General features: G+C 40.8%; 1 protein-coding gene across 1 annotated transcript in view; it reads left to right on the top strand.

Annotated features, from left to right (window-relative positions):
* Positions 1-14,641, top strand: part of LOC122810706 (fibrillin-1-like) — a 532,858-nt gene extending 518,217 nt beyond the window's left edge. Inside the window, exon 34 of the mRNA XM_044082270.1 lies at positions 13,685-14,641. Within this exon, the coding sequence (XP_043938205.1) occupies positions 13,685-13,762 (78 nt within the window). The 3' untranslated portion in view covers positions 13,763-14,641. The remainder of the gene's footprint in view (positions 1-13,684) is intronic.
* The last annotated feature ends 1,342 nt before the right edge of the window (positions 14,642-15,983 follow it).

Here is a 15,983-nt window from a genome sequence, read left to right as displayed (position 1 = left end):
AGTTGGCAATAGAACACCTCATTTCAGGTGCCTGATGACATACTCAGTTGGCAATAATTTAATAGTAATTATACAATGACTGGTTATTAATATTCCCATTGTAAATCCTAGCATATACCAATGGAAAACGGTCAGGTCACCTGGACTTTTTTCCATTGCTATATACTGTAAGTTTAATTTTTTTTAACAAAAATAAAATATCTGTAATCCAGACTCCGAATGTAGCAGAGATACAGGATGGAGAAAATACTAGCAAAATCAGGTACGTTATTCAAAACTAAAGACACGTACCTGATTTTCCTTGTATTTCCTCCATTTTGTCTCTCTCCTACCCCTAAACTGTCCAAACCTTTTTTTTTTTTTTTAAGAAAACAAAAATGGAGCATTGGAGACCTTCTTTTTTCCATTGCTTCCTTTCCAAAGCACTGATGTACTTGGTATGCATAGGAGCAGAAGTCCTAAACACATGCGCAGGATATCTAAAAAAGGCAACATGATATCACCAACCATGGAAGGACAGCACAGCACTGATATAGAAAGACATTATTTAAGAAAAGTAATATTTTTAATGTCATTGTATAATAGCAATAACTGACTCAGTGGTGTGGCATATTAAGATTTACTCACAGTTGGCTTTATCTAAAAAAAACACATCAACCATGGGTAAATCTTAATATACCACACCGACGTCAGAGGTTATTGCTTAAATAAACACCTGGTGTACTCACTCCTTAGTTTATTTAACCAGGTCTATATTAGAACATCGAAGTGTTAAAACTTTGAATGTCCTAATATCAACCCCTATTCAGTGAATGCTTGAAATAGCGAAGCGCAGAACACCAAATATTTTCCTAGAGAAAGTATTCAGTGGGCCGTTTCTGCGGCTTTGCTATTTCCTCGACTGTGGTGTGAAGGTGATCGACCGGGTTAAGGTAAGTGTGCGAACGGACCGAGGTAAGGTGAGTGTGTGATAGTTAGGGACCTTAGGGATAGGGAATGGGTAAGGTGAGTGTGCGATAGTTAGGGACCTTAGGGTTAGGGAGCGGGTAAGGTGAGTGTGTGATAGTTATGGACCTTAGGGTTAGGGAACGGGTAAGGTGAGTGTGCGTTAGTTAAGGACTTTAGGGTTACAGTTAGGTTAAGGTAAGTGGATAGCTAGTAGTGTATGTATGGTTTAGTGTAGGGTTTTGTGAAGTGTGTATGTGTGGATTATGTATTTTGGTGTGCTTGTGCTGTGTGTGTATTTTCTCGGAACAGCTAATTTTTTCCCTTGGAAATAATTTGCTGTTCTGAGCATTCAAGTTTATCACATTTCGAGATTCCAACGTTGAGCTTATGGTGTTCAATATTTTGGAATTTTGATAATGTGATATAGACCCCTTTAACCTGTGCCTAGCAAGAGGCTTTCTCCCACAGGTGTGGCGCACAGCTGTTGTGATGCTAGTTTACAAGGTGGACCCACCACTGGCCCACAATCTAATGTGACTCATATGCAAAACCATGGAATATATCTTAATTGACCTATGATATCAAAATATTATCAGATTTGAACCCCATCAGTTTAGTTTTATGAAAGGTAGACCCTATATGATTAATCTAGTGAACTTCTTTGAGAAGGTTACTCAGGCCATAAACTGAAGGCATACAAGCTGTCCACACACTGGCCTTTGACCAAAACAAGGCATTTAATTCCATACCACATGTAAGTATAACAAACATGCTAAAAGAGCTCCAAATTTACCTGTATGTGGTTAAGCAGATAACCAGCTGGCTTAGGGTCCTGACCCATACAGTAAGAGAAGTTCTTGCAGCCTCTGAGAGCATGAAGAGAACCAGTCGAGTCTCTACATCAAATGAGCTCTGGTTAGCAACATTCACAGAAGACTGAAAACCAGGACTCATTGTCAAGTCCTTCTCTGACATACAAGCACTCCAACAGGAGTTCACACTTGTCAGTAGTTAGTGTATACAACAATGAGCTCAAACTGAACACTAAAATGTGCAACACTGTCACACACTTTAAGTTTATAGTACAGAAAACATGTCAAACACATCAAAATGAGAAGGTAAAAGAGAGATAGATATCTCTCTCATGTTTTACCATTGTCTTACAGCTGTGGTAAGGAAATCCTTTTCCCTTCATAGCTCACAACAAAAGATATTTCCTCTAGATCAAAAGAAGTCTTCAACTCCTTGAACTCTGCACTTAGATCCTTCACAGAGTGTAATGCCCCCTTTGGGATGTACATTACTAAGCATACTAAACAATAGGAAAGACCCCAGTAATTCTTAACTAAAAGATCATGGACTTAAAAGTCCTGAAATACTAAGCTAGACTAGAGACTTTATCTCTGTAGTCACTATCACGTAGATTGTTTAGGGGCAATATGTACCTTGCTTATAGATCCATAAGGGATCCAGTAGTCCAAGAACTCTTATACCACCAAAAACTGTATTATCAACATGATGGTCAGAGAACTAAATATACTCCAACAGTAAATAAGACAAGGTAAAGGGATAGATTTGTCATTTATCACCTAACCATCTATAGAACAAACCTCCTCTCTGATTTAAACAGTATGATACAAAATCTGCCTTTAAAAATGAGTTGGGAAGCTGGATGGTCATTCCTAAATTCACCTCTGGTATAACTGACCTGCTTCTCTTTGAACAGAGAGGTAAGGCCTGAGTGTGGCTACTGTCAAGGCAGAAATGCCTTTTGACTTAGTTGGCTTGTAATTCTTAATATCCTATGATTAGATCCAGAAAGGAATAATTGTCAGTGACATGGTTAGGTTGTGTGGGCTGTTGAACTAGTTGTTTAAGAATGAAGTCATTCAGAATTTTGTTGATGTCATACTGAATGGACTAAAGCTTATTCAGGCTAAAGTCAAATAACTGGATGTGGTTGATTTTCTTTCCAAGCTGGAATGTGATTTCCTGAATAAGTGTTCAGAATTTATCAGATGTGAAAGTAGGATGGAGGTAGGCTATCAAGAGGTGCAGAGTTTGTTTTTGTAGTAATTTATAGAAGTAGCCAGTTAGGGGCAATGACAGAGTGTGTTAATTGGGATAGTTGTTAGATCTTTAGATGTGTTTTATAGAGCAGGAGGGTTCCACCACAATTTCTTGGGCCAGGTCTAGCAGAAAGTAACACTAATGTGGGAAAATGGTGCAAGTGTTGATTTCCTTTTGATCCAGAAATTAGTAACAGCTAATATGTCAGGGTTATGCAATTTAATGAGCGTGTCAGTCTGGTCTAGTGGGGTACATAGTCTTTTTTGCATTTATTAATAGACAAGAGAGTTAGGGGTATGCCAGGGTTGGTGTCAATATTGCTTCTTATCAGCAGAATAGAAAGGATGGGTGCAAGTTTGTACAGTCTTTGGGTAAGTTTTACTGTATTTTTGTGTAATGAGGAAGGTGAATAGAGATGGACAGTGTTTTTTGTTGTCAATGTAGGTAATGGGTGTCTGTCTTATGCTAGTGAATGGGAAGTTGTTTGTGGCTAGTATGCTTGATGGGTTATTCAGGTTGTTTGCACCAGGAATGGAAGGTACAAATGGAGGATTAGGGGTTGTAGTAAGTCTGTGCAGGTGTGTTGAAGTCTGATGTTATGTTTACATATTTATAAGGAGCCATATTTATAATTAAGTGCATTGTGACACCAGGGAAATACTGCCAGTCAAGCTATCTGTAATTTTGTAAATAATTATATGTCACTTGAAAATATTAATATGATTTATATAGAAATGTGACACTGCCAGCCCAGCTATCTGGAATGTTGTAAATAATCATATATCATTTGTGAATACTAATGTGATTCATATGCTTGACTTACAAAGGTAGGAGAACTATATGTTGTATGTACATTAAGCTACTGGTGTAGAAGTGTGTATTGAACTGTATGTTATGTACTGAGCTTCAAGAGTGTGACCAGAGAGTACCCTACAGGAAAAGAACAGAAATGTATATAAACTACATACCTGAGAAAATGTATGTTTTATAGCAGAAGCTGGAAAATACAGAGTTAACCTGCAAGGCTTCAAGAAAATAGGTTGAAATCAGAATGTTTTACAATTGTGTTTATCTCTCAGTTTCACTGAAGGAGACAGGATATCTAGAGCTAGATGTTTCTTTCAATTTTCTTGAAACAGAAATAATTTCTGGGTTTAAAATGCAAAGTGTTTTTAATTGCTCTGTGACTTCCTAGCAGCTGTACATCTGAGAGATAAGTATTTTAACACAGAGATGTTAGTATCTGGTTAGCCTGGGAACTGAAGGCAGGTGACAAAAAGTGATGTCATCCAATGTAACCCAGCAGTGATGTTGATTATTAATTTAAGAACTCTCTCAGAGAATGTCTGTCCATTCTGTATCTTGTCTTGGATCTAGAAACATTCACTCAGCACCTCTGCCTGCATCTTGCTCTGTAAGTAAGTTATTTAGGGCATAGTATCTTTTAGATATAGATAGGAATATAGTAAAGATTAGTTTAGATGTTTTCTGTATTTATTTGAGACTGTCCTGCAATGTTGTTTTAAAATATTTCTTGTAGTTCTGAACTCTGTGATCACCGTCTTGTGTTATTAAGCATTGTCTTGGTCTTTATTATTTATTATTAAAATATTTAAACCTTTTAATTGTTGCTGGTTTGTTTAGAGATATTTAAGCTCTTAGAGTACTTGCATATGTATTTGGTGACACTGTATAGGCCACTCCAATAGCCTTAGTCTTGGTCACACTTACCATTTAGATAATAGTAACATTACACGGTAAGTTTGAGCACCCTTTGGTAATGGCCTTAGTAGTAGCTGATAAGTAAGGGTGGCTGGTGGCAGCTGGTACTCCCTTAAAGTCTGGGCAGAAGGAGGCATAGGTAGTAAACCTGTGCCATCCTTTTCCAGGTGTGTGTGTATATCAATCAAATCTCAAAGTGTGTGTGTCAGCTACTTGGGCAGGGACACAAAGTACTGACTAGACAGAGAGGGTGCTGGAAGTCTTAGCTTGGCCACTCAGCTGAGATATTAATCCTATAGCTGTGCCAGTGAGGAGTTTTCTTGGGGATCTGGAGAAAGAGGGAGAAACCAGCCCCAGACTGACTGTTATCTGTGTACTCTTAAGAGAAATTGCACTTGACTGTGTGTGTACTTCCTCCAAATGCTCCAAATATATGTCCCTCACTGGTGCTAGTGGTGAGGACTGAGGGTCCTTGATTACTCAGCCAGTACATGAGCATCACATATTAATTGTTTGGCAGTAGTGGGATAGCCACATCACATATTAATTGGGTGATAGTATTGTGATAGCCACATCACATATTGGCTTGTAATGGTGTGGATATTGAATTCCTGTAGCCTCTGTACATTGGTCACTGAAGGTGTTTGTACTCTCAATCAGCCATACAGTGAACATTCAGAGTTCATATCACAATTATTTTATTTTTTTTGTTAACTTAGTTAGTCAGGGAGAGCAGGCAAGCATGTCAAGGAGTATGTCAAGCTGACAAGGAGCCAGTTAGCTGAAACATGCCATGCTAAAGGACTAGTGCATGCCAACTTGACTAAAGCAGACATGATTGCAGCTTTAGTCACAGTTGCATCACAGAATAGCAACCAGGATGCCAATCAGACTGGCCATGGAGATGTTCAACTCTCAGAAAATGGACAGCTCAACCTTTCCACATAACACTTAAAAATCTGTCTGGAGATAAAGAGGCTTGAGTTGGAGGCCAAACATTTGGAAATAGAAGCAGAAGAGAGACTGAGACATCTGGAGGCTGAGTTAAATGAGAAACTGCAATGTCTAAATGCTGAGGAAAATAAGAAACTGTGATGTCTGCGGGCTAAGGAGAATGAAAGGCACAGACAACATGAAAAGGAGATGCTGACTCTTCACCAGAGTCATGGAGGTAACGGGGAAGGGAGTAACCAAACCCTCAGAAGCAACAAAGGTCAGTAAATTTCTTCCACAATTTACAGAGGGTGGATAATTTTGATAGTTTCATCCGTATGTTTGAGAGGGTATGTAAACAGTATAAGTTGACCAAGGGCTCTTGGTATGGGCCCTGACCCCCCTTACTCCATGGGAAAGCTGTAACTTTTATCTCCAAATTGTCTGATACTGATTATTTAAATTATAATGTAAAGAACTGTTTGCTAGAATGTTTTAACTTAACACCTGAAGCTTATAGAAAAAAGTTTTGTGAGCATAGACACAAGGCAGATGAAAGTGTGTGTGAATATGTTGCTGAAATAAGCATTTATTTTCATAGGTGGGTGAGTGTATGTCATTGCACCACTTTTGAAGGGCTAACAGACCTTTTGGTGAGGGAACAAGCCCTTAGCACTTTGCCTGAGGACATGAGCATCTCGTTAGTGGATAGAAAATGCAATACTGTAGATGACTTGGGGAAGAAGGGAGCCCTATACTTAGCAAGTAGGGCATCACTGAACAGGAAAGGGAAACCCAGTCCAGCTCATGGGTCTAAGGGAACCCATGGTGGGCAGCCTAAGCTGCCCCAGAGTCCGCCAGTAGCAGGGGAAGCCACTAGTCCAGGTACATGGCCAGGACCAAGGGTTAAATGTTTTAAATGCAACCAGTGGGGGCATGTAGCATATAGATATCCATGGAGGGAAGGTGAGGAACAAAAGTTGGTAGAGCAAGTAAGTAGGAATGACAAAATGCCAACCATAGGTTATCTCGAGACAACAAGGGTACCAAACTTCCACAACAGGTTATACCCTGTCTTAGTGAATGGGAAAGAGGCCATGGCTAAGACAGATACAGCCTCTGACCTAACCATTGTGAAGCCTGCAATGGTTACAGAGGAGCACTGCTTTCTTGGGCAGTCTACTACAGTCATAGTTTTAGGAGGGACTCCATTCCAAATACCTTTGGCTAGGGTTCACCTTAACTGGGAGGGTGGAAAAGGAAGTCAGCAAGTAGGTGTGTTTAAGGATATCCCTGCAGATGTCCTGATAGGGAATGATTTTGATAATGCAGTACCCTGTGTGCATGCTTTTATACACAGTCAGACTTGGAGACAAGCATGTGGGTTTGGTAGCCTGGGGTAGAACCAGACAGACTACATACTTGCAGCCAGGACTGGTGAGGTTGTTACTTCAGAGAGGGAGCTACCCTGTAGCACTGAGACTGAAGATGAGCCACAGCTGCTTGTGAGTACTGATGTCACCTTGGACAGAGAGACTGTAAGAGCGCAGGTGAGTAGTAGTACACAGGCTCACAGTGAGGCACTGCTGTCAGAGGATACCAGACTTCCTGTGGAAGGGGAGCTGAGAAGGGTTACAAAGAGAGAGTTGAGACAGGCTTAGCTCTCAGACCCTACATTACAAGGCCTGAGGCAGGTAGCTAGTGAGGCACCTGATTCTCACAGGAAGGGGGAATCTATATACTGGGACAAAGGGTTACTGTACAGAGAGTGGACCCCTGAGGGAGGGCTAGAGGGTGAGAGAATATTGCAGTTGGTAGTGCCCAGAGCCTGCCATCTGGCACTTCTAGCCATAGCCAGTGATATTCCCTTTGCAGGTCATATGGGCATAACATGTACAAAAAGACATATTATGCAGAACTTCTATTGGCCTTGGATTTCCAGAGATGTAACAGGGTACTGCAGGACCTGTGAGCAGTGCCAAAAGGTTGGTAAGGCAGGAGACAAGATGAAAGCTCCTTTGATGGCTTTGCCTGTGGTTGAGGATCCATTTCAGAGGGTAGCTATGGATATTGTGGGACCTCTGAGTACCCCAAGTTCCATTGGGAAAACGTATATCCTAGTAGTAGTAGATTATGCTACTGGATAGCCTGCAGCAGTGGCTCTGTCCTCCATTGAGACAGAAAAGGTGGCAAATGCTTTGTTAGAGATTTTCAGCAGGGCAGGTTTCCCAAAAGAAATACTGACTGGCAGAGGTGCCAAATTCATGTCAGATCTGCTGGCTTGTCTGTGAAAGTACTCTGAGGTGAAGCACCTAAAGACCAGCCCCCTACCATCCCCAGGCTAATGGTCTTGTTGAGAGGTTAAATTCTATATTCAAGACATTGCTACAGGCATTTGCAGACCAGTTTAAGATGAGTGGGACAAATATTTGCCCTATCGGTTGTTTGCTTACAGAGAGGTGCCTCAGGAACCCACAGGTTTTCCACCCTTTGAGTTGATGTATGGGCATAGGGTTAGAGAACCTCTAGATATGATTCGAGGTGAGTAGGAGGGTCAGTGTGAATCCTACAAGAAGCCTGTTGTGGCATATGTACTAAACCTCAGGACAAGGCTCAGTGAATTCATGGGCTTGGCCCAGGAGAACCTGGCAGAAGTCAACAGCAGAAAAAGTTCAGGTATGACAGGAATGCTTGAGCTAGAGAGTATATTCTAGGGAAGTAGGTAATGGTTCTCATTCCTGTCAGACACAACAAGCTGCAGGCAGCTTGGGAGAGACCCTACAAGTTGGTAAGGAAGGTCAGTGATGTTAACTACATGGTAGGACTGCTAGGCAGGAGGCAGGGGCACAAACTGTACCATGTTAACATGATGAAACCTTACCATGATAAGTAGGCCCTTGTGATACGTATTTGCAGTACAAGGGAGGAGGAGTCTGAGGAGGATCTATGGCTACAGGGAGCCAGCCAGGAAAATCCCAAATGTCTATGGTGGAGTATGGTTGCAGGCATATGATGGGACAGTGTAGCATGGTACTGGGGTCAGCAATGCCATGGTAGCTGGAATCTCAAGACAAGGGCATGGGGTAAGGTATTTCCAGATAGGCTCAGCCACGATGTTTCTCAAGGGTTTCATGGAGGGGAGAAATGTGGAATCAGGGAAATGCTGCCAGTCAAGCTATCTGGAATTTTGTAAATAATGATATGTCACTTGAAAATATTAATATGATTTATATAGAAATGTTACACTACCAACCCAGCTATCTGGAATGTTGTAAATAATCATGTCATTTATGAATATTAATGTGATTCATAAGCTTGTCTTACAAAGATAGGCAAACTATATATGCAGGTATATGATGGGACGGTGTAGCATGGTACTGGGGTCAGCAATGCCATGGCAGCTGTAATCTCAAGACAAGGGCATGGAGTAAGGTATTTCCAGATAGTCTCAACCCTATAAAGCTACTCAATGCCAGGAGTTTAAATCTCAAAATGCATGCGCTCGAAGCACTCCTAAGTATGGAGAACGTTGACATCTGTGCAGTAACTGAAACCTGGTTCAAGGCTCCAGAGAGCACTCCAGCACTACTGGGCTACAACTCATACCACACATTTCGGCCACAGAACACGGACCAAAACACAAAAGGAAGGGGGTGTATCCATATTCATCAAGGATACCCACACCTCCAGGTTAGTGGCACAGCATGATACCTCTGAGATCATCCATGTGCAACTAACATCGGGCAAATCTGCTATGCAAATTGTGGCCTGCTACAGATCACCTTCTATGACCCAGGACCACCACTCCGCCTTTCTGGAGACACTGGAAAAAGTGAAGGTCCTACCGAACACCCTGATCTTGGGAGATTTCAATTACCCTACCATTAACTGGGAAAACTACTTGAGAACAAACTCCCAGGCTCAGCGCTTCCTGGAATTTATCAACTCAAATGGCCTGGATCAGCTGGTAAACTCCCCTAGCAGAGGCCACAACATATTGGACCTTGTCATCACCAACATGGGCAACAGATGCTCCATGCCAGTGGTCAACCCGTCACTGGTTAGATCAGACCATAAACTAATCACCCTGGATGTCCACACCCCACCACCACTCCCAACCAAAGAAACCACAGTGAAAAGCTTTTCTAAAGCAAATTTCACCTTACTTAAGGCAGAAGTGGTAAGTTTCACAGCCCCCACACTAAAGGATAACACTGCCCAAGATGCAGAATCCTTTACAATTGCACTCTATGAGCACCTACAAGGATGCATGGATTGTGCCATCCCTAGCAAAACCAGGACTCACTCCCCTAAGAGAAGGAAACCAGTCTGGTGGACTCCTGCCATAAACAGGTTATACAACAAAAGGAGGAAACTAGTTCAGAAAAAAAGCAAATCCCAAGAAGGAAAGACATCCCTGATCAGTATCAGTAAGAAACTAAGGTCCTCATAAAATCATCCAAGGCTAACTTCGAAAGAAAAATAGCCAAGGATTTGAAAGATAACCACAAAGCTATGTCAAGAATCTAAGTGGCAACTCGAAGATATGCTCTGAGATAGTGCAAAATAGCACAAAATATACTGAACCTACTGATATTGCCAACATAATGGCAGATAGATTCAATGCAAACTTCACCTCCCTCTCACCTTCAAAAGGGCTCACAACAATACCGGAAAAAGTGTAGTGTCCTGCAAATCACAGAAGCACAGGTGAAAACAGCCCTTTCAAAAGCCAAAAACACAGCTTCAATGGGGCCAGATGGTGTCCCAGGCTGCGTCTTACATGAACTACAGAACGAACTAAACCCCACCTAAACACACTGTTCAACCTCAGCCTCTCCACAGGCTACATGCCCATAAAATGGCGCACAGCAATTGTTATTCCACTCCACAAAGGAGGGGCCACAACTGACCCTGGTAACTATTGCCCCATAAGCCTGAGTAGCCTGGTCTGCAAGGCTATGGAGCGCATCATGGAACTCATTACCAAAGACATTGGGAACCTCCAAACACTTGACCTGACCCAGTTCGGCTTTGTTAAGGGCAGATCATGCCTACTAAACCTGGTTGACTTCTTCAAGACAGTTACCAAGTCCATAGACAAGGGAACGGTGGTTCACACAGCCTACCTTGATCTCGCCAAAGCGTTCAACACCATTCCTCACTTGGGTATTGTAGAAAAACTCACCAGCCTGAACATAAACCCCTACGTCACAAGATGGGTTGCCAACTGGCTTACAGGCAGAACTCACACGGTAAGAATAGCGGGCTCCAGGTCTGACTCTAAACCAGTCACAAGTGGTGTCCTGCAAGGCTCAGTTCTGGGACCCCTACTGTTCGGCATATATTTCTCAGAAGTACAGGCAAACACAGGAGGACTATGGCTAACCAAGTTCGTCGATGACTGCAAACTGGGAGCCATAATTGACTCTCCGGCTGACACGGACATCCTCCAAAAAGGCCTTACTGAGACAGACACCTGGTGTCAAAGTCATGGCCTCAAGCTAAATGCCAAAAAATGCATAGTCATCCCATTTGGTAAAAACAAAACACCCACGAATTACCACTTAGACAACAGCCCCCTTAATACAGAAGAGGTAATAAGAGATCTGGGGAACCAGGTAGATAGTAATCTCTCCTTTGACAATCATATTGCCAAAGTAGTTAGGAAATCCTTCTATGTGGCCCATCTAGTTACTAAGGGGTTCATATCTAGAAATAAAGAGGTTATAGTGCCCCTCTACTCATCACTCATCAGTCCCATCATAGAGTACAATGCCCCATTTGGGATGTACCTCACAAGACACTTCCAACAACTTGAAAGACCACAAAACCACCTCACCAAGAGGATTACTGGTCTCAAACATTTGTCCTATGCAGCCCAACTGAAAAAACTCCGGCTGTACTCAGTGACATACTTACTCAGAGGTGATCTCTGCCTGACTTACAAAAGCCATGTCCAACTCAGAATTGATGGACATGCTCCACCTAAAGAAATCCAAGTCACTGCGAGGCACGTGCTCTAGTGAGCTAAACCTTGCCACAACAATAAATAGAACATGCTGGAGGGATAGATTCCTGTCACAGAGACTCCCCATGCTTTGGAACAAAATTCCTAACTACATTAGGCAGAGCCTCTCACTAACACTCTTCAAGAGAAGCCTTGACAAGTGGATGGGTAACAGAAAATACACCCCTGGGATTACTTCATTGGCTCTGCTTGACAGAGGCTCAGTTAATTAATCAATGGGGCAGCGAAAGCCGACACACTCTGGGTAGGCTTATAAATGCCCTCGAGCAGATAGCCTAGTAACTACCTACAAACCTATGAACCTAGGTATATTAAGCTACTGGTACAGAAGTGTGTGTTGAACTGTTTGTTATGTACTGAGCTTCAAGAGTGTGACCACAGTGTACCCTACTGGGAAAGAACAGATATGTATATAAACTATATACCTGTGGAAATGTATGTTTTGGGTTGGGAGGGTGGCCTAATGGTTAAGGTGTTTGCCTTACAAAGACAAGGTGCAGGGTTTGAGTCTCACAAGGGATAATTGGCTAAGCTTAAAATGGCTCGCAAGGGCAGTTAGCTTAGTACTAACCTATGAACCTATGAACCTTTTATAGTAGAAGCTGTAACATACAGCATTAACTTGCAAGGCTTAAAGAAAATAGGTTAGAATCAGAATGTTTTATGATTGTGTTCATCTCTCAGTTTCACTGAAAGAGTCAGGATGTCTAGAGCTTGAAGTCTCTTTCTATTGTCTTGACACAGAAATAATTACTAGGTTTAAAATGCAAAGTGTTTTTGTTGCTCTATGACTTCCTAGCAGCTGCACCTCTGAGAAATAAATATTTTAACACAGAGGTGTTAGTATCTGGTTAGCCTGGGAACTGAAGGCAGGTGACAGAGTGATGTCATCTGAGGTAAAGCAGCAATAATGTTGATTATTAATTTAAGAACTCTCTCAGGGAAAGGTCTGTGCATTTTGTATCTTGTCTTGGACCTAGAAACATTCACTCAGCACTTCTGCCTGTGTGTTGCTCTGTAAGTAGGTTATTTAGGGCATAGTATCTTTTAGCTATAGATAGGAATATAGTAAAAATTAGTTTAGATGTTTTCTGTATTTATTTGAGACTGTCCTGCAATGTTGTTTTAAAATATTTCCTATGATTCTGAACTCTGTAGTCACTGTGTTGAGTTATTGAGTATTGTCTTGTTTTTTTTTATTATTATTTATTATTAAAAATATTTAAACTGTTTAATTGTGGCTGGTTTGTTTAGAGATATTTAAGCTCTTAGTGTACTTGCATATGTATTTGGTGAAACTGTAGAGGCCACTCCAATAGCCTTAGTCTTGGTCAAACTTACCATTTGGGTAATAGTAACATTACACAGTAAGTCAGGGCAACCTTTGGTAAGGGCCTTAGTAGTAGCTGATAAGTAAGGGTGGCTTGTGGCAGCTGGTACTCCCTTATAGTCTAGGCAGAAGGAGGCATAGCTAGCAAACCTGTGCCAACCTTTCCCAGGTGTGTGTGTGTGTTTGCTTATCAATCAAATCTCAAAGTGTGTGTGTGTCAGCTACTTGGGCACGGACACAAAGCACTGGCTGTAAAGAGAGGGTGCTGTGGGTCTTAGCTTGGCCACTCAGCTGAGATCTTAACCTGATAACTGTGCCAGTGGGGAGTCATATTGGGGATCTGGAGAAAGAGGGAGAAATCAGTCCCAGACTGACTGTGTTCTCTGTGTGCTCTTAAGGGAAATTGCACTTTACTGTGTGTGTACTTGTCATCCTCCCAATGTGTAGATTCCTTACTGGTGCTAGTGGTGAGGATTGAGGCTCCTTGATTACTGTGCCAGTACAGGGGCCTCAGCTGTATAATAATGATTTGAATTGCTATACAACTTACAAAACACATCTGTATTTGAGTAGCTGATTAAATATGCTAGAATGTTTGCATTATTTTAAGAGTTGTTGACTACATTATTGTTTCTTGAATTATTTTCCAGACAGATACCCATACATTTGAAGATATAAAGATGAAACCTCTAACAGAAGACAAGGACAACAACTCTGAAAATCTTTGAAACAAAGAATGCATTTGGGCATGACTGTGCTTACAGCAGCTTAACTAAATTTAGTATGGCTTATACATAGTATAATATATTGTAGTAGTATCTATTTGGTAGTGCAAGTTTCCTTAAATATTCTAGAAATGTTATGTTTGTAAAATGTATGCATATAGTTATCTGTGTTGCTTTACTGACTAAAGTCAAAAATAAAACTTTTGTACTTCAAGAATGGCCAATGTATTTTCCTTTTGCAGGATCGTATATGAGCATTTATAACAGGAATTCAGTTACAGCAGACATGCATAGCTTCTTGTCATGGTGTGGATGGGCATTTAGATATGCAATTATTCATTTTAAACTAATTTTGTTTTATATTTTTTGCTGAATTATTTAACTTTTAGGGAGTTTAAAATCTAAGACTGTATTCTCATTCACAAGTTAAATTTTAACAGATGAAGTCAACATGTATCTTTATATCAGTTTCTAGCTATTACTGACAAGCATATCTCTCAACTGCATAGACCTCAGGGACAGAGCCAACAATAATGGGAGGGGGCAAAAATACAGACATGTTTAAACATTGCTCATAGATGTTTGCAAGATTTCCATTAGCATATATTTTCTGAAGGATATGAAATCTGAAACTAAAATATCTGTAATTATTTTGTGACCAGTATCCTCCACAATTTGCCAAAAAATACACATTTTATGAGGAACAGACCAAAAATAAGAGGTAACATCTGGGCATTTTGTGCTGACAGGTTTGCTGATGTGTGTATAAACTGATAGATGTTTGAACTACCTGTTAGATGGATGAGATCCGTGAGTCCTACAATGTTGAAAATGTGCAGCTGTAAAACAAAAATGTTCTATCTCAATGCAGTATAAATGTATAGCTATAAAATAAATACATTGAAATGTTCTATCTCAATGCTGTATGGTGTTTTTACTGAAAGGCTTTGCCCCACTGAACACCTGTGACTTGTATACATGTACCTTAAGAAAACTGCATCTTCATGAAAGGAGGATACTCCAAGGTACTGTGACTTCAGACTTTGTATGAAATGCCCTTTCCACACATTTAGTCTGTGTCCTCAAAATTTTAACAGGAACCCAGATATTTAAATATTTACTCTTTTTTACCTCAGCACTCTCTGTGTATAAATATGTTGCCCCATCCAAGCATTCTCTTTAAAATGTATTATGGCTACTATATACCAAAAAGCAAATACACAATTCCTGCTGTTGAGTACTAAAAAAGTTGTAGTGATTGCCAAAAATCTTAATGTAGCTTGAAGAATTCTTATTAAGCAAGTTATGAAATCCACAAAAGTTTTGTACACTTTGCTTTTCACAGATTTTTCTACTTTGATACTTTTACATTACTAAAGATGACAATGTTAGTATATATGGAATAGTGAACTGCATTCACTTTCTTTTTAATTTAGACAAATTTTACAGAATGATGAGTAAATACATGGAGTAGTTGTTTTTTATGTCAGAGCTTTGCATTATCTTTAGAATTTAGAAATTGTTTCTATTTCACATTTGCAGTTTTTATGCAGATTTGTCCCTTATTCTTCTGTGTAGATGTCATGCTATCATATTCTTAGACTCTGTTTTTCCTGCATACCATATTCAGGGAGGAGGACTTCTTAACACTCGGCAGGCAGCCGCACAGTTTATGAACAGAATCATGTGCATGTCACAATCCCAGAATGGCCCACAGACCAAAAATATATGTTGTACAGAGTATGAGCACTGTATGATGTAACTCTTACTGTCAAAATGAGCATCAGTATGCAAGAATGGTATAATGTATCCTCAGAACAAGTGCATCGAGGCAGAGTGTGTAGTCTGTCAAACCGTGCATGCTGCATTGTACATATGTTCTGAACAGATATGTCGAGCTGTGCATGCTGCTTTGTACACATGCTCTGAGCAGTGTGTAGTCTGTCAAACTGTACATGGTGCATTGTACACATGCTCTGAGCAGAGTGTGTAGTATGTCAAACTGTACATGGTGCATTGTACACATGCTCTGAGCAGAGTGTGTAGTATGTCAAACTTTGCATGCTGCATTGTACACGTGCTGAGCAAAGTATGTAGTATGTCAAACTGTGCATGCTGCATTGTACACATGCTCTGAGCAGAGTGTGTAGAATGTCATACTGTGCATGCTGCATTGTGCACATACTCTGAGCAGAGTGTGTAGTATGTCAGAATGTGCATGCTG

The sequence above is a fragment of the Protopterus annectens genome, chromosome 9.part0 (assembly GCF_019279795.1).
Source record: "Protopterus annectens isolate FY-2018-M chromosome 9.part0, PAN1.0, whole genome shotgun sequence".
NCBI lineage: Eukaryota > Metazoa > Chordata > Ceratodontiformes > Protopteridae > Protopterus > Protopterus annectens.
This window is presented reverse-complemented; position numbering and strand designations above follow the sequence as displayed.